The sequence below is a fragment of the Onychostruthus taczanowskii genome, unplaced genomic scaffold, assembly GCF_017590055.1.
Source record: "Onychostruthus taczanowskii isolate IOZ18803 unplaced genomic scaffold, ASM1759005v1 scaffold271, whole genome shotgun sequence".
In the NCBI taxonomy this organism is placed as follows: domain Eukaryota; kingdom Metazoa; phylum Chordata; class Aves; order Passeriformes; family Passeridae; genus Onychostruthus; species Onychostruthus taczanowskii.
Genome location: NW_024500029.1, coordinates 67,894 through 85,038, shown reverse-complemented (window position 1 = coordinate 85,038; position 17,145 = coordinate 67,894). Strand labels below are relative to the sequence as shown.

Here is a 17,145-nt window from a genome sequence, read left to right as displayed (position 1 = left end):
CCCAGCTCCAAACCCAGCCCTGAGCCTGAGCCCAGCTCCAAACCCAGCCCTAACCCCAATCCCAGCCCTAATCCCAACCCCAGCTCCAATCCCAATCCCAACCCTAACCCCAATCCCATCCCCAATCCAAATCATAGCCTTAGCCCCAATCCCAGCCCCAACCCCGGCCCCAACCCCAGCCCTGACTCCAACCCCAACTGGGGCCTCGGCCCCAATCCCAGCCCAGCCCCAGCCCGTCCCCTTGCAGGTACTCCATGCAGGAGATGTACGACGTGGTGGCCAACGTGGAGGACTACAAGAGCTTCGTGCCCTGGTGCAAGAAGTCCGTGGTGGTGGCGCGGCGCTCGGGGCACCTGAAGGCGCAGCTGGAGGTGGGGTTCCCACCCGTGCTGGAGCGCTACACCTCCATCGTCACCCTGGTGCGGCCCCACCTCGTCAAGGTGAGCTGGGGAAGGGCTGGAGCAGCAGGAGAAGGGGCTGGAGCAGCCCTGAGGGAGCTGGGGAAGGGCTCAGCCTGGAGGGAAGGAGCCTCAGGAGGGGAATTTTCACCCCTCAGCTCCCTGATGGAGAGCAGGGTTGGGATCTGCTCCCAGGAACAGCAGGAGGAGAAGGAACAGCCCCAAATTCCTCCAGGAGAGGGTCAGGGTGGACATCAGCAGGAATAAAAGGTGCTCAGGCTTTGGAGCTGCCTGCAGAAAAGGAGGCTCAGAGGGGAATTTTCACCCCTCAGCTCCCTGAGGGGAGAGCAGGGTCGGGATCTGCTCCCAGGGAACACCAGGGGGAGAGGGAACAGAGCCCTGCCCTGATTTTGGGGGGAATTTGCAGGTTTTTGGGGAAAATTGCAGTTGTAGCCAAGTGGGAATTGGCCTCTTCTCCCAGGGAATAACAGCACAGGAGGAAATGGCCCCGAGCTGTGCCAGGAGAGGCTCAGGAAGGACATGAGGAGGAATTTCCTCATGGAAAAGTGGTCAGGCTTTGGAGCTGCCTAGAGAAAAGGAGGCTCAGAGGGGAATTTCCACCCCCCAACTCCCTGATGGCAGAGCAGGGTCAGGATCTGCTCCCAGGGAAGTAAGAACAGAAGGAAAACAGCTTCAGGTTGTTCCAGGGGAGGTCCAGGTTGGAATTTCCCCATGGAAGGGGCTCTCGGGCATTGGAAGTGCCCAGGGAGGTTTGCACTCCCCATCCCCGGAGCTGTCCAGGATGTGGCACCGGGGGCTCCCAGGCTGGGCTGGATCCAGGAGGCTTTTCCATCCTCGAGGATTCCTGGATGCCGGTGGATCCCAGATCCAGGAGGCTTTTCCATCCTCGAGGATTCCTGGATGCCCGTGGATCCCAGATCCAGGAGGCTTTTCCATCCTGGAGGATTCCTGGATGCCGGTGGATCCCAGTGCCCCCCTGAGCACCCCCTTTCCCCTCCCCAGGCCGTCTGCACCGACGGGCGCCTCTTCAACCACCTGGAGACCAACTGGCGCTTCAGCCCCGGCATCCCCGGCTACCCCCGCACCAGCACCGTGGATTTCTCGGTACGACCCCGCCCCGGATCCCGCCGGGGAGCTCGGGGCTCGCCGGCCTGGCCTCACCTGCCCTCCTCCTCCTCCTCCTCCTCCTCAGATCTCCTTCGAGTTCCGCTCCCTGCTGCACTCCCAGCTGGCCACCGTGTTCTTCGACGAGGTGGTCAAGCAGATGGTGGCCGCCTTCGAGCGCCGCGCGGCCAAGAACTTCGGGCCCGAGACCCGCATCCCGCGGGAGCTGATGTTCCACGAGGTCCACCAGACGTGAGGGAGGCCGGGCCGGGCACCCCCGGACTGTGCCGGGCCCGCCCCGAGCCCACCCCCCCCAAAAAATATTTATTCAAGAAGTGCGTTTCCGCTGCTGTTGCCTCAACGCCCCCCGGGGCTGCCGTGAGCCCCCGGCCCCAGGAGCTGCTTTTGCAGCTGATTTGGGGTTTTAAGTTTTGGTTTAGTTCTTGATTTTTTTTTTTTTGTTGGGTTTTTTGTTTTTTTTTTTTTTTTAACCCTTTTTTTTTTTTTTCGTTCTTTTTAAACTCCTCGGCCGGGCCGGAGGGCCCCGGTGGGGGCAGCTCCGGTGCCTGGGCCCCGCCGTGCTCCGGGAGGAACGGGGAGGGGGGGGTTTGTTTGGGGGGGGGGGTGGGGAAAAGCTGCTGGGACCGGGGGCGCGGCCGGGGAGGAGTGTATCGAGTCCCTGCGGGGGGCCCGGACACGGGGCTGGACTGAACCCCTCTCGGGGGGCTGCAGAGGGGCAGGGGGGGGCTGCACCCCCCCCTCAGGACCCCCACCCAGCCCAGCAGTGGGGGAGCCCGGGGGGGGGGCTCCCAGTGTGCGCAGTGAGAGCTGCTGGGGAGGGGAGGGGGCACACGGGAGCCCCCCCACCCCACCAGGGCAGAGGATCTGGGGGTGAGGCTGGGGGGCGGGGGGGACCCCAGGGCTGCCTCTGCCCCTCCCCAAGGCGGGTGGGGGGAGCAGCCGGGGGGGCCCCGAGGGGGGTTCAGTGCCGAGGGTGGCCGGGCCGGGCCCGGCAGCACGGCGTTCCCTGGGGGAGCCCTGTCCCCGTCCCTTCTTTAGGTGGATTTGTAACCCACGAGCTGCATGAGGCCCTTGGTGCTCATGGATTTGGGTCTCTCCAGGGGGAATCCCAGAGCCCGGCTCCAGATGAGCTGCGAGAGGACGCCCAGGGCCCGCGACACCCCGAAGAGCACCGTGTAGTAATTCATCTCCTTCATGCCGTAGTACTGCGGGGACAGCGGGCTCGGCGTGGGCAAGGAGACCCCCGGGAGACCCCCGGGAGACCCCCAGGGCACAGAGACAGGGACAGGCGGGGCAGGAGAAGGGACAAGGAGAGGGAGGGAGCAGCAGGGTGACAGAGGGAGGGATGGGGAGAGGAACGGGTGGGAGAGGGAGGGTGGGGCAGGGGAAGGGATGGACAGGACAGGGAGAGGGACAAACAGGCATGGACAGGAGGAGGGACAGACAGACAGGGAGAGGGACACACAGAAAGGAGAATGGAGAGAGGGACACAGGGAGAGGGACAGAGAGAAGGACACACAGGGCAAGGGACAGGCAGAGAGAGTAACACAGAATGGAGAACAGAGAGAGGGACACATGGACAGGAGGAAGGACAGACAGAATAGGGAGAGGGATGTGGATGTGCAAATGGATACATGGACAGGGAAAAGGAAAGACTAACAAGAAAAGGGACAGACAGCACTAAGGGACACAGCCATGAAAAGGACAGAGGACCCTGGGCTCACCTGCAGCAGGACCCCGCTGTGGGCATCCACGTTGGGCCAGGGGTTCTTGGCCTTGCCCTGCTCCAGGAGCACGTTGGGGACGATCTTGTAGAGCTGTGCCACGAGCTTGAACAGGGGGTCCTTGGGCAGGTGCTTGAGGGCGAACTCGCGCTGGCAGGTGTAGCGAGGGTCCGTCTTCCGCAGCACCGCGTGCCCGTAGCCCGGCACCACCTGCAGGGATGGGGGCTCAGAGCCTGTCTTGGTCCTGGAACAGCCCCTGAGCCCCTGAACAGCCCCTGAGCCCCGGAACAGCCCCTGAGCTCTGGAACCCCTAACCTCTGGAACCCCTGAGCCCTGGAACAGCCCCTGAGCCCTGGAACAGCCCCCGAGCCCCAGCACAGCCCCCAGGCTCACCCTGCCCGAGTTGAGCGTGTTCCAGATGAAATCCCGCAGCTTCTCGTCCGACACGTCCTTGCCCAGCTCCTTCTGCAGGTCCGTGAGCCAGAGCAGCACCTCCTGTGGGAACGGCCCCGGTGAGGGCAGGGAACGGGAAGAGGGACAGAGGGACAGGGGGACAGGGGGACATGGGGATGGGGACAGGGACACCTGGATAGGGAGAGAGATGCATGGACAGAGAGAGGGACAGAGGAACACATGGACGGGGAGAGGGACAGACAAGAGGTGAGGGCAGACAGGAAGAGGGACATGGACAGAGTGACCGGGAGAGGGACAGACAGACAGGGAGAGGGACACACTGGGCAGGGAGAGGGACAGACAGGGAGAGGGACACACTGGACAGGGAGAGGGACACACTGGGCAGGGAGAGGGACACACTGGGCACAGAGAGGGGCACACTGGGCAGCAGCAGTGCCCACCTGGTTGGCGAGGCCGTGCAGGGGCCCGGCCAGCCCGTTCATGGCGGCGGCGAAGGCGAGGTACGGGTCAGACAAGGCGCTGCCCACGAGGTGGCTCGTGTGGGCACTCACGTTCCCTCCCTCGTGGTCACTGCCGGGGCCAGAGGGCCATCAGGACTCCCCCAGCCCCACCAAACACCTTTCACAGCATTTTGGGGGTGGGGAGTAGGGCGCTGCCAGCCCGGTTCAGCCCCACCCCGGCCTGGGGGGCCCTGGGGCTGGGAGCGGGGCCAAACCCCCGCCTACTCCTCATCCCCAGCTGCTCCAGGTGCAGCTCCCAGCTTTCACCTGTGGATGGTGAGGTAGAGCCGCATCAGCTCGATGAACTGGGGGTCGGTGTAGCCCAGCATGTTGGTGAAGTTGTGGGACCAGTCGAGGTTGGGGTCGATGGCCCCGATGCCGCTGCCCTCGCGGTACAGGTTGCGGTAGATCTTGGCGGCCACGCACGGCAGCTTGGCGATCAGATCCATGGCGTCCTCGTACACAAACTGGGACCGGCGGGGTGAGACCGTGCTCCCCCGAGCCCCCGCACCCAAATGCAGCCCCCAAAGTCAGCGCTGGGGCAGCAGCTCCCCCCCCCGTACCTCCCAGTACTTGGCGCGGTGGATGCCCTCGGCGTAGGCGCGGGCGAACTTGCTCTCGCTGTTGAGGGCGGTGACGGCGGCGCTCAGCTGGGACATGGGGTGCAGGTTGGTGGGGAAGTTGTCCAGCATGGTCACCACGTGGGAGGGCAGAGCTGCACGCTTGGCCCACTCTCGGGACAGCCAGGTCACCTACGGGGACACGCCGGGGCTGAGCTGTGAGGCTGGGGGCTGTCAGAACCCCCCCCAGCTGATTGCCAGCCCCCCTCAGCTGTTTGCCAGACCCTCATGGGGCTGAGGGCTGTCAGAACCCCCCCAGTTTTTTGCCAGCCCCCCTCAGCTGTTTGCCAGACCCTCATGGGGCTGAGGGCTGTCAGAACCCCCCCCAGCTGATTGCCAGCCCCCCTCAGCTGTTTGCCAGACCCTCATGGGGCTGAGGGCTGTCAGAACCCCCCCAGTTTTATTGCCAGCCCCCCTCAGCTGTTTGCCAGACCCTCATGGGGCTGAGGGCTGTCAGAACCCCCCCCAGCTGATTGCCAGCCCCCCTCAGCTGTTTGCCAGACCCTCATGGGGCTGAGGGCTGTCAGAACCCCCCCCAGCTGATTGCCAGCCCCCCCAGGCCCCTGTGGGGCTGGGGGCTGTCCGAACCCCCCCCAGTTTTTTGCCAGCCCCCTCTCAACTGTCTCCCAGCCCCTCCTGGGGCTGTCAGAACCCCCCAGCTGATTGCCAGCCCCCTCCTGGGGCTGAGGGCTGTCAGACCCCCTCAGCTGTTTGCCAGTCCCCCCTCAGCCATTAGCCAGCCTATTCCTGGATCCAAGGATTGTCAGACCCCCCTCTTAGCTGTTTGCCAGTCCCTCCCAGGGCTGGGGGCTGTCAGACCCCCCCTCAGCTCTTTGCCAGCCCCCTCCAGGGGCTGTCAGATCCCCCCCCCAGACCCCCTTCTGGATCCAGGGGCTGTCAGACCCCCTGAGCTGTTTGCCAGCCCATCCCTCAGCCACTTGACAGGCCCCTCCTGGGTCTGGGGGCTGTCAGACCCCCCTCAGCTGTGTGCCAGCCCCCTCCTGGATCCAGGGGCTCTCAGCCCCCCCCTCAGCCGTTTGCCAGCCCCCTCCTGGGTCTGGGGGCTGTCAGACCCCCCTCAGCTGTGTCCCAGCCCCCTCCTGGGTCTGGGGGCTCTCAGCCCCCCCCTCAGCCGTTTGGCAGCCCCCTCCCAGCAGTACCTGCTCCTGGGTTGGGATTTCTCCGGTCACCAGCAGCCAGAAGAGCCCCTCAGGCAGTGGCTCCTCTCCCCCCGCAGCTTTGGGCAGCTTCTTCTGGCACTCGGGAATGCTGTAGCCACGGAAGCGGATGCCCTGCGGGGCCGGGAGCGTCACCGGGTGGGAACGGGAGGGGACAGGCTGGGGACAGGGTGGGGACAGGGTCCTACCTCATCAGGATCCAGCACCGAGGTCTCGTAGATCAGCCCTTTCATGCCCCTCATGCCGCCGTACACCTGGAAGGGGCCGGGAGGCGGCGGTGAGGGGCGGCGGCGGGGCCCGGTGGCAGCCCCGGCTCCGGTGGCTCCGGTGGCTCCGGTGGCACCGGTGTGGCCGCACACTCACCATGTCCACCGTGATCTGCCCGATGGCCGTGCTGCCGTGCTGCTGCCGGAAGCTCTTGATCTTCGCCTGCTCCTTGGGGATCATGGTGGCCAAGACGTCTTTGAGGTTCTGGGGACAAGGGACAGGGATGTGAGAGGGGGGCTGAGCGCAGCAGAGGGGGTGACAGGAGAAGGGGGACAAGGAAAAGGTGTGACAACTGAGAGGGTGACAGGAGAGGGGACTCCCCCTGGAGAGGGGTGACAGAAGATGTGGGGCAGGAACGGGAGGGAAAGAGGAGAAGGGACTCCCCCTGGAGAGGGGTGATGGGAAAGGAGGTGATAAAAGAGATGGGGACAGAAAAGGGGGTGACAGGAGAAGGGGCAATGTGACAGGGGGGTCCTTTTGGGGAGAGGGGAGAGGAAAAAGGGTCAGAGGAAAGAGGTGACAGGAAAGAGGGTGACAGGAAATGGGGTAACAGGAAAGGGGTGACAGAAAATTGGGTGACAGGAAAGGGAGCTCCCATTGGAGAAGAGTGACAGGAGAGGGAGTCATGACAGAGGGGGTGACAAGAGAGACAGGGACAGGAAAGAGCATGAAAAGTGAAGGGTCTCCTCTTGGAGAGGGGTCTCAGGAGTGGCAGCCACAGGGAAGAGGTGTCAGGAGAAGAGAGCAGGTGACAGGACAGGGGTCACAGGAGGGGACCCCCCCTTACCGTGGCGGCGCTGGCGTGGCGAGCAGCGAAGAGGACACACGGCGCATTCTGTGGGACAAGGGACACAGACACCCCCCTGTCACCAGGGCAGGGCCTCTTTTTGGGGGGCTGCAGCCAGAGGAGCCCCCCCAGCCCCGCGGCAGGTGAGACCCCGGTTCCCAAGGACGCCGGAGCCGCTTCCCTCGCCCACGCGGGCGCGGCTCAGAGCCGGGATCAGAGCCGGGATCAAAGCCGGGATCAAAGCAGGGATCAGCCGGGGCGGCCCCGCGCTGCCCTCGCAGCCGGACCGGAGCTGGCACGGGACAACGCGGCCGCGTTCTCCTTCCTGGAGCCGCGCCCGGCCAGGCACGGCCGCGGTTTTCCTGAGCCGGGGAATCCGAACTTTGTTCCTCGCCCACGCGTGGGAACCGGGAACCGCGGGGACTCCCGGCCGGCGGGGACATCCCGGGAACGCACGCCAGCACCGCTGGGCACCGCGGGCTGGGGGACACCGGGGGACACCGGGGGACACCGGGGCCGCCATCCACGGGGACACGCGGCGATTCCCCGGGGCCGGGAGCTGCGGCAGCGCCTGCGGCAGAGCCAGAACATGACTCGGTTTTTCCGCTGCCTGCCGGGAGGACGCGGGGGGGGCCCGCGCTGCAGAGAACCCCCCCCCAAAAAGGGTGTCCCCCGGTCCCCCGCCACCCCCGGGCCGGCCAGGGGGGTCCCCGGTGGGGCGGGTGTGGCCGTGGCGGGTGGCGAGGCCGTGTCCCCCCGCAACAGGCGGCTCCGGGAAGGGAAAATGCCGGCGGAACAATGGAGGCGGCGGCGGGAAGCCCAAGGTCAAGGCGGCCGCTGTCACACCCCCCCCGGCCCGCCGTGTCACCCCCAGTGTCACCCCCGTGTCACCCCCGCTTTGGGGGTCCCCACGGCTCGTCCCGGCTGTCACCGAGGTGCCAGTGGCTCAAGGTCACGCGTGCTGGCGGTGACACCGGGCACCGGCCGCGGGGGGAGTGCGGGGACCCTCCGGGGGCTCCCGTTGTGCCCGGGGGTGCGGGGGCTCCGCGCTTCGAGGCTGCGGGGTCGGCAGGAGGAGGAGGAGGAGGAGGAGGGTCGGGATCACGGCTCAAACCGGGGGGGGGGCGGCCCCGGTTTGACGGGGGAGCAGGGCCAAGTGGGGCATCGGGAATATCCCAAAATATCGCCCGGTCGATAAAGACACCGCAACGCCCGTTACGAAACGCCGGGACCGCGGCCAAGGCAAACACACCGGAGGGATCGGGGCCGCTCCAGCCCGGTACCGGCGCTCGGGGGTCCCCTCGCTGTGACCCCGATGTCCTCTACGGCACCGAGACGCTGGGGAAGGGCGGCGGCGGCGGCGGCGGGGACGGTCCCCGCCTCCACCCCCCCTACCGCCGGTTCCACCGGGCGCGGCTTCCCGGGGCCGGTGCGGGGCTCCCGGGGGGCGTCCGGGACCCCCCAAGCCAGGCGCTGTACAACGAGGGGGAGCGGCGGGACCGGGACGCCCGGCGGGGCTGCCCCCACACGGGGCTGAAGCAGCAGCGGAGCCCCCCGGGCACGGACCGGGCCCGGAGCCCCCCGAGCCACTCCCGGTGCCCTCGGCTCTGAGAAGGCTGCGGCGGGAGCGCCCGGCGCTGGTTCCCACCACGTGCTGTCGCTGCGGCCCCGCGCCCACCCCTGTCCCGGTCCCGATCCCGGTCCCGATCCCGGTCGCGGTCCCGGTCCCCCCGGTCCCATCCCCCCTCCTCCGCCGCCACCGCGCGGCCCCTTTAAGGCAGCGCCCCCCGCGTCGCCCCTTTAAGAACCGGACCCCCCCCGCTCTCCCTTCCCCCCGCGGCGTCGCCCCTTTAAGGCGCGGCGCGGCGAGGCCGGGCCGGGCGCGCTCACCTTGGGCCCGCGGAGGCGCGCGGCCGCCCGGCTGCCGGCGGCGAGGAGCGTCATGGCGGTACCGGGACGGGACAGGCCGGGGCTGAACGGGGCCGGGACCGGGAGCGGGGCCGGGACCGGGAGCGGGGCCGGGGCGGGAGCGGGGCCGGAGCCGCGGCGGCCGGGGGTCCTCAACGTGAGGGCGGGGCGGAGCGCGGCGCTGGTTATTAGCATAACCCCGCCCCCTCCTGGGGCAGAGCCGTTTTCTATTGGCCAAGAGGCGCGCCGTGGGGCGGAGCCACGCTAATGAAGTGGCGGGGGGCGCAAGCTATAGGTGTCCGCCGCATTCGCCTGATCAGGACCAGGGGTGGGGTGAGGGAGTGCCCGCCCCGTCTCATGACGTCACCGGCCGCCGTGCGTGACGTCACGGGCCGGTGTCATCCCCGCAGCCGCGCTGGTGTCTCGGTGGGGTTTGGCTGTGGGGGCGGGGGGGCTGCCCCGTGATGTCACCAGGCGGTATGAGGTCACTGGAGCCCATGACGTCATCCCGCATGTGGCCACAGTGGCTTGAGGCGCTAGGATGTGGCATGAGGCTCAGCGGTGACGTCAGGAGGTGGCATGTCACCATGCCCGCCGAGCCCAGGACATTGTCCTGCTGGCCCCGGTGCAACGGGTGACACAATGGAGTGACATGGGGTGACACGGGGTAACGGGTGCCAGGAGAGGGGCAGAGCCCTCCTGCTGCTCCTGTCCCCTGGCCAGGTGACATGGGGTGACACAGGCCACGGCAGAGAGGCCAGAACCCTCTCAGCGGCGGGGTGGGATGACACAGAGCGCCAGCACCCCCACGGTGGATGGCATGAGGTGACACAGGGTGACACGGGGTGTCACCAGCCACAAACGAGGGGCTGGACCCCCATGGTGCCCCCACAGTGGGTGACACAGAGCCACGAGTGGTGAACCCCTGGGGACACGTGGGGACACTGCTGTCCCCCACCCCACACACACACACACCCACCGCACCAGAGCTGCCCTCGGGTGGGCCCACGGCCCCTTTATTGCCTGCAAAACACAGGGGGGTCCCCAAACCCCCCACCCCGCGGGGGCTGAGCCCCGCTGCGTCCCCGTGCCCCCCGGCAGCGGGGCAGGAATGTCCCTGAAATGTCCCAAAAGGAGCAAGAACGTGGCCCCGGCCCCGTGGCCGTCCCGGTGCCCCCGGACGGGGAATAAATAGGACGGGAGCTCCGCACGGGGCGAGGCAACCGGGGAGGTCCCGGAGATCTGTCTGTCCTGGGGACGTCCCGGTGGGTCCTGGGGACGTCCCGGTGGGTGCTGGGGACGTCCCGGTGGCTCCCGGTGGGTCCCGGTGCCGTCCCGGTCCCCGCTCCGGAGGCAGTCACAGCTCGTCGTGTGGGATGTGGAGCGCGTGGTCACACAGGTCTGCGGGGACAACGGGGGACGATTGGGGTGTGGCAGAGCCATGGGGGACCCTCAGGGTGTGGGGGAGCCCGATGGAAGTTTTGGGGTCTCCTGGAGCTCCATGGGACTCCAGGGATGTGACAGAGCTGTGGGACCTTCCATGGCCAGAGCCCCATGGGACCCTCAGGATGCACCAGACCCCCACGAGACCCCCAGGACACTGCAGCCCTGTGGGACCCTCAAGATGCACCAGACCCCCACAAGACCCCCAGAACATGTCAGAGCTCCATGGGACCCTCAGGATATACTAGACCCCCAGGGCACGGCAGCCCTGTGGGACCCTCAGGACCCATCAGAGCCCTGTGGGACCCTCAGGACACATCAGAACCCCATGGGACCCTCTGGATGCCCCAGACCCCCCAAAACATGGCAGCCCTGTGGGACCCACAGTGTTGGAGTCCTGTGGGACCCCCAGGACATGCTGGAACCCCACGGGACCCTCTGGATGCACCAGACCCCTGGGAGACCCCCAGAACACAGCAGCCCTGTGGGACCCTCAGTGCTGGAGCCCTGTGGGACCCCCAGGACACATCAGAGCCTTGTGGGACCCTCAGGATGCCCCAGACCCCCACAAGACCCCCAAAACATGGCAGCCCTGTGGGACCCTCAGGACACATCAGAGCCTTGTGGAACTCTGTGCTGCCCTGTCCCCTCCCAGGGCCGGTCCCTGCTGTGCCCTGAGCAGGGGCCAGTGGCATTGCCCTGCCTTTGTCCTGTGGTTAATGACAAATGTGGCTGTCCCTGCTCTGGCCCCCACGCTGCAGGAGGAGCCCCAGGAGCAGCTGTGGAGACCCTCAGGATCCCCTGGGGCAGAGCGTTGCCCTGATGGCCGTGCCACGTACAAAGGGACCTGCCCTGGCCCCGTCCAGGGCCCCGTCCAGGACTGCAGTGGCCCAAAGGTCACAGCGTGCCCTGACCTGGCTGTTTGTGAGCTGGAAATAGCCCCAGAATGGGACAGGGCCATTGGATGCGCCAGGAGAGGCCACAGAGTCAGCACAGCAGCTGCCCTGGCTCGGCCCCAGCATCCCAAAACAACCCCGCTGCCAGCAGGGTCCGGGCACTGCCATGGGCTGCTGGGATTTGGGGAAGAACTTGTAACTCCTCCCTGCCCTGCGCTGGCAGAAATTCCCATCCCAGCACTGAAAGAGCAGGAGAGACCCCTGGCCGCAGGAACAGCAGGAGGGACCCTCGGTGACATCCCCAGCTGTGGTCTGGCAGAAAATCCCATCCCAGCACTGACAGAGGAGAAGAGACCCCCTGGGACAGCAGCAAAGACCCCCAGGAACAGACTCAGCTCTGGACTGGCATCTCCTCCCATCCCAGCAGTGATGGAGCAGGAGAGACCCCCAGGAACAGCAGGAGAGACCCCCTGGGACAGCCCCAGCTTTGGGCTGGCAGAAAATCCCATCCCAGCACTGACAGAGGAGAAGAGACCCCCTGGGACAGCAGCAAAGACCCCCAGGAACAGACTCAGCTCTGGGCTGGCATCTCATCTCGTCTCATCTCGTCTCATCTCGTCTCAGCTCAGCTCAGCTCGGCTCAGCTCAGCTCGGCTCAGCTCGGCTCAGCTCAGCTCAGCTTGGCTCAGCTCGGCTCAGCTCAGCTCGGCTCAGCTCAGCTCGGCTCAGCTCAGCTCGGCTCAGCTCACCCAGCACCAAGGGAGCAGCCACAGCCCCGGGAGCAGCAGCAGAGCCCCCCAGCCCCCCCATCTCACCCGTCCTCTTGCTGCACAGCCGGTCCTTGACGTTCTCAGCCTCGTGCGACAGAAACTCGATGAGCTCGTCCTCGTACTCCTCAGCGATGCTCTCGCACTGCAACGGTGACACCGGTGACACCGCCAGCCCGTGGGACACCCCCCGTCCCACCCACGCCCCCCCAGGACTCCCCTGTCCCCTCACACACCGCGAATTTCAGGCTGGAGGTGACGTCCCCGTCGAATTTGAGCCCGGACAGGTCCATCTTGGTGCCGTCGTGGGAGATGACGCGGACGTAGCTCTTGCGCTGCGTGGCCGGGTCCAGCTTCTCGCCGTACTCCTTCATCTTCTCGCACACCCGCTCCAGCAGCTCCGTCAGGTGCGCCTCGGAACGGGCGTACGGCACCTGCGGCACCGGGGAGGGGTCACAGGGGACACCGGGAGCGGGGACACCGGGAGAGGCCCCGGACAGGGGTCAGTGGGGACACCAGGAGCGGGGACACCGGGAGAGGCCCCCGGGCTGGGCTCAGGGGAGTCCCCGAAATCGGCCCCAGGAGTGGGGACACCGGGAGAGGCCCCCGGGCAGGGGTCAGTGGCATCCCCGGGAGCAGCCCCGGGAGCAGTGACACCGGGAGGGGCCTCGGGCAGGGGTCAGCGGGATCCCCGGGAGCAGGGACACCGGGAGGGGCCCCGGGCAGGGGTCAGAGGGGTCCCCGGGAGCAGGGACACCGAGAGGCCCCCGGGCAGGGGTCAGCGGGGTCCCCAGGAATGGCCCCGGGAGTGGGGACACCGGGAGAGGCCCCATGTTGGGGTCAGTGGGGTCCCCGGGAGCAGCCCCGGGAGCAGGGACACCGGGAGGGGCCCCGGCAGGGGACACCGGGAGCGGGGACACCGGGAGGGGCCCCATGTTGGGGTCAGTGGGGTCCCCGGGAGCAGCCCCGGGAGCAGGGACACCGGGAGGGGCCCCGGGCAGGGGTCAGCGGGATCCCCGGGAGCAGGGACACCGAGAGGCCCCCAGGCAGGGGTCGGTGGGGACACCAGGAGCGGGGACACCAGGAGTGGCCCTGGGCTGGGCTCAGCAGGGACACCGGGAGGGGCCCCGGGCAGGGGTCAGAGGGGTCCCCGGGAGCAGGGACACCGAGAGGCCCCCGGGCAGGGGTCAGCGGGGTGCCCAGGAATGGCCCCGGGAGTGGGGACACCGGGAGAGGCACCATGTTGGGGTCAGTGGCGTCCCCGGGAGCAGCCCCGGGAGCAGGGACACCGGGAGGGGCCTCGGGCAGGGGTCAGCGGGATCCCCGGGAGCAGGGACACCGGGAGAGGCCCCCGGGCAGGGGTCAGTGGCATCCCCGGGAGCAGCCCCGGGAGCAGGGACACCGGGAGGGGCCTCGGGCAGGGGTCAGCGGGATCCCCGGGAGCAGGGACACCGGGAGAGGCCCCCGGGCAGGGGTCAGTGGCATCCCCGGGAGCAGCCCCGGGAGCAGGGACACCGGGAGGGGCCTCGGGCAGGGGTCAGCGGGATCCCCGGGAGCAGGGACACCGGGAGAGGCCCCCGGGCAGGGGTCAGTGGCATCCCCGGGAGCAGCCCCGGGAGCAGGGACACCGGGAGGGGCCTCGGGCAGGGGTCAGCGGGATCCCCGGGAGCAGGGACACCGGGAGAGGCCCCCGGGCAGGGGTCAGTGGCATCCCCGGGAGCAGCCCCGGGAGCAGGGACACCGGGAGGGGCCTCGGGCAGGGGTCAGCGGGATCCCCGGGAGCAGGGACACCGGGAGAGGCCCCCGGGCAGGGGTCAGTGGCATCCCCGGGAGCAGCCCCGGGAGCAGGGACACCGGGAGGGGCCTCGGGCAGGGGTCAGCGGGATCCCCGGGAGCAGGGACACCGGGAGAGGCCCCCGGGCAGGGGTCAGTGGCATCCCCGGGAGCAGCCCCGGGAGCAGGGACACCGGGAGGGGCCTCGGGCAGGGGTCAGCGGGATCCCCGGGAGCAGGGACACCGGGAGAGGCCCCCGGGCAGGGGTCAGTGGCATCCCCGGGAGCAGCCCCGGGAGCAGGGACACCGGGAGGGGCCCGGGCAGGGGTCCGCGGGGTCCCTGGGAGGGGCCTCACCTCCACCACCGACTGGCTGCCGTCGGGGTTGATGCGGAACGAGCCCATCTGGATGGTTTTTCTGGGGTCCACCTGGGCGATCTCCCACTCCAGCTCGTCCACCAGCGCCCGGCAGGCTGTGGGACACGGTGACAAGGGACACCTGGCACGTGTGCTCCTGCGGCTGCCCAGAGCCACACTGGGGCACACTGGGATGGAGGGTGTGTGGGGAGGGTCCCCATGGGCTGGAGACCCTCAGCCTGTCCCCCTGGGGTACACTGGGGGTCCAGCTGGTCCCAGTGGAGACCCCCAAGCCTGTCCCCTCTCTTGTCTTGCTGTCTCCTCTGTCCCTGTTCGGGTCCGCGGGGTCCCTGGGAGGGGCCTCACCTCCACCACCGACTGGCTGCCGTCGGGGTTGATGCGGAACGAGCCCATCTGGATGGTTTTTCTGGGGTCCACCTGGGCGATCTCCCACTCCAGCTCGTCCACCAGCGCCCGGCAGGCTGTGGGACACGGTGACAAGGGACACCTGGCACGTGTGCTCCTGCGGCTGCCCAGAGCCACACTGGTGTGACTGGGGCACGCTGGGATGGAGAGTGTGTGGGGAGGGTCCCCATGGGCTGGAGACCCTCAGCCTGTCCCCCTGGGGTACACTGGGGGTCCAGCTGGTCCCAGTGGAGACCCCCAAGCCCTGTGCCTGTCCCCTCTCTTGTCTTGCTGTCTCCTCTGTCCCTGTTCCCCTGTCCCATCCTGTCCTCCCTTTTCCCTCTTTTCCCACCTGTCCTGCCCTGTCCCCATCATCCCTGTCCTCCCTTTCTCCCATTTCTTTCCTGTCCTGACCTGTCCCCACTGTCCATCTGGATGGTTTTTCTGGGGTCCACCTGGGCGATCTCCCACTCCAGCTCGTCCACCAGCGCCCGGCAGGCTGTGGGACACGGTGACAAGGGACACCTGGCACGTGTGCTCCTGCGGCTGCCCAGAGCCACACTGGTGTGACTGGGGCACGCTGGGATGGAGAGTGCGTGGGGAGGGTCCCCATGGGCTGGAGACCCCCAGCCTGTCCCCCTGGGGGACACTGGGGGTCCAGCTGGTCCCAGTGGAGACCCCCAAGCCCTGTGCCTGTCCCCTCTCTTGTCTTGCTGTCTCCTCTGTCCCTGTTCCCCTGTCCCATCCTGTCTCCATGTCCCTGTCCTCCCTTTCCCACCCTGTCCCCACTGTTCCCCTGTCCCATCCTGTCCTGAATGTTCCTGTCCTCCCTTTCCCCCCAATTCCCACCTGTCCTGCCCTGCTCCCCCTGTCCTCATTGTCCCTGTCCTGCCCTGTCCCCACTGTTGCCCCATCCCATCCTGTCCCCATGTCCCTGTCCTCCCTTTTCCCTCTTTTCCCACCTGTCCTGCCCTGTCCCCATCATCCCTGTCCTCCCTTTCTCCCATTTCTTTCCTGTCCTGACCTGTCCCCACTGTCCCATCCTGTCCCCAATGTCCCTGTCCCCCCTTTTCCCCCATTTCCCACCTGTCCCCACTGTCCCCATCCCACCTGGTCCCCCGTGTCCCCCCCTTGTCCCCGTGTCCCCTCACACCTCCGCAGTGCAGGTCCTGGCTCCGGCGCGCTCCAGCCGCTGGCAGCAGCGATGCCAAGGCCAGGGCCAGGCCGAGCAGGGCCGGGATCCGGCCCCGCATCCCCGGGGCTCCGCAGATTCCCGGGATCCGGCCCCGCATCCTCAGGGCTCCGCTGTCACCTGCGGGCACGGGGCGGCTCCAGCGGTGGTGGCCCCGCTGTCCCCACACCTCGTCCCACCCAAGGGCCACGCCTGCCCGGCCCCCGCCGGGACCCCCGTTCCCTGCAGGGCTTCATCCACGGCGTTCCCCTTCCCGGTCCGCTCTGAGTCCCGTTAGTGCCGCTGGACCCCATAGGGACCCCTCCCCATAGGGCAGAGACCCCACAGAGCCCCCTCCCCTATAGGGCACAACCCTAACAGGGACCCCTCCCCATAGGGCACAGCCCCCACAGAGCCCCCTCCCCTATAGGGCAGAGCCCGGAGCCCCTACAGGGACCCCTCCCCATAGGGCACAGCCCTTACAGGGATTCCTCCCCTATAGAGCACAGCCCAGAGTTCCACAGAGCCCTCTTCCCTACAGGGCAGAGCCCCTACAGAGCCCCCTCCCCATAAGGCACAGCCCAGAGCCCCCTCCCCTATAGGGCAGCGCTCAGCCGCCCTCACAGAGCCCCCTCCCCTACAGGGCAGAGCCCGGAGCCCCTACAGGGACCCCTCCCCATAGGGCAGAGCCCTTACAGGGATTCCTCCCCATAGGGCACAGCCCAGAGCCCCCTCCCCTATAGGGCAGCGCTCAGCCGCCCTCACAGAGCCCCCTCCCCTACAGGGCAGAGGCCAAAGCCCCCTCCCCTATAGGGCAGCGCTCAGCCGCCCTCACAGAGCCCCCTCCCCTTCGGGATGCCCCCACAGCCCCTATGGAGCCGTTCGCCCTCAGGGCCGAGCCCATCGCCTTCCCGAAGCTCTCTGATCCCGGACCCGGTCCCGAGCCGCGCCGCCATCCGAGCCCCGGGCCCGGTCCAGCCCCCCCACCCCGTCCTGCGCCCCCCGTACCGGCCGCTCTCCCGTCCCGCTCCCACCGCCCCTCACAACCACCGGCTGCCCCGGGACTGCCCGCGGCGCCGCCGCTCCCGGCGCACCCTCCCGGCCCGCACCACCGCGGGTCACGGCCGCTCGGAGCGGGCGGCGGCCGAGCCGCGACGGGCGACGGAGCCGGTCGGACCGGTCAGACCAGCAAGAGCGGCTCCTCGGGCCGCGGCGGGGCCGTCCCGCGAGCAGGCGGCGCAGAGGGCAGCCCCGGACGGGCGCCGAGGGCCCCGCCGTTGCCAGGGCCCGGCCGCGTGGCGCTCGGCCCCGAGTGGGCGGGGTCTGACGTGACCCCGCCCACTTGATCGATCTGGCCACGCCCCCACCCTGGCTCAGCCGCGACCCGGGATC

At 68.2% G+C, this 17,145-nt stretch overlaps 3 protein-coding genes across 4 annotated transcripts in view; 1 reads left to right on the top strand and 2 right to left on the bottom strand.

The window, feature by feature from the left end:
• COQ10A (coenzyme Q10A) overlaps nt 1-2,163 on the top strand; it is an 8,941-nt gene extending 6,778 nt beyond the window's left edge. The window contains exons 3-5 of the mRNA XM_041407650.1: nt 248-440; nt 1,422-1,523; nt 1,612-2,163. Coding sequence (XP_041263584.1) covers nt 248-440; nt 1,422-1,523; nt 1,612-1,779 — 463 coding nt within the window. The 3' untranslated portion in view covers nt 1,780-2,163. The remainder of the gene's footprint in view (nt 1-247; nt 441-1,421; nt 1,524-1,611) is intronic.
• Nucleotides 2,164-2,169: 6 nt separating this feature from the next.
• CS (citrate synthase) lies at nt 2,170-9,101 on the bottom strand. The gene is made up of 11 exons (XM_041407632.1): nt 8,925-9,101; nt 7,035-7,082; nt 6,344-6,451; nt 6,169-6,234; nt 5,963-6,094; nt 4,746-4,934; nt 4,450-4,649; nt 4,123-4,252; nt 3,662-3,763; nt 3,269-3,478; nt 2,170-2,749 (listed from the first exon to the last, which is right to left on the bottom strand). Exons 1-11 carry the CDS (start codon nt 8,976-8,978, stop codon nt 2,579-2,581), a joined length of 1,410 nt encoding a protein of 469 aa, XP_041263566.1. The 5' UTR covers nt 8,979-9,101; the 3' UTR covers nt 2,170-2,578.
• Nucleotides 9,102-10,254: 1,153 nt separating this feature from the next.
• CNPY2 (canopy FGF signaling regulator 2) lies at nt 10,255-16,992 on the bottom strand. 2 transcript variants are annotated; one of them, XM_041407633.1, is made up of 6 exons: nt 16,762-16,992; nt 15,736-15,894; nt 14,544-14,659; nt 12,285-12,482; nt 12,097-12,193; nt 10,255-10,343 (listed from the first exon to the last, which is right to left on the bottom strand). In XM_041407633.1, the coding sequence occupies exons 2-6, from the start codon at nt 15,872-15,874 to the stop codon at nt 10,300-10,302; spliced, it is 594 nt and encodes a 197-aa protein (XP_041263567.1). In that variant the 5' UTR covers nt 15,875-15,894; nt 16,762-16,992; the 3' UTR covers nt 10,255-10,299. The 2 variants fall into 2 exon arrangements, with proteins under 2 accessions (XP_041263567.1, XP_041263569.1); XM_041407635.1 differs by lacking the exon at nt 16,762-16,992 and having other exon boundaries at nt 15,736-16,306.
• Nucleotides 16,993-17,145: the final 153 nt, after the last annotated feature.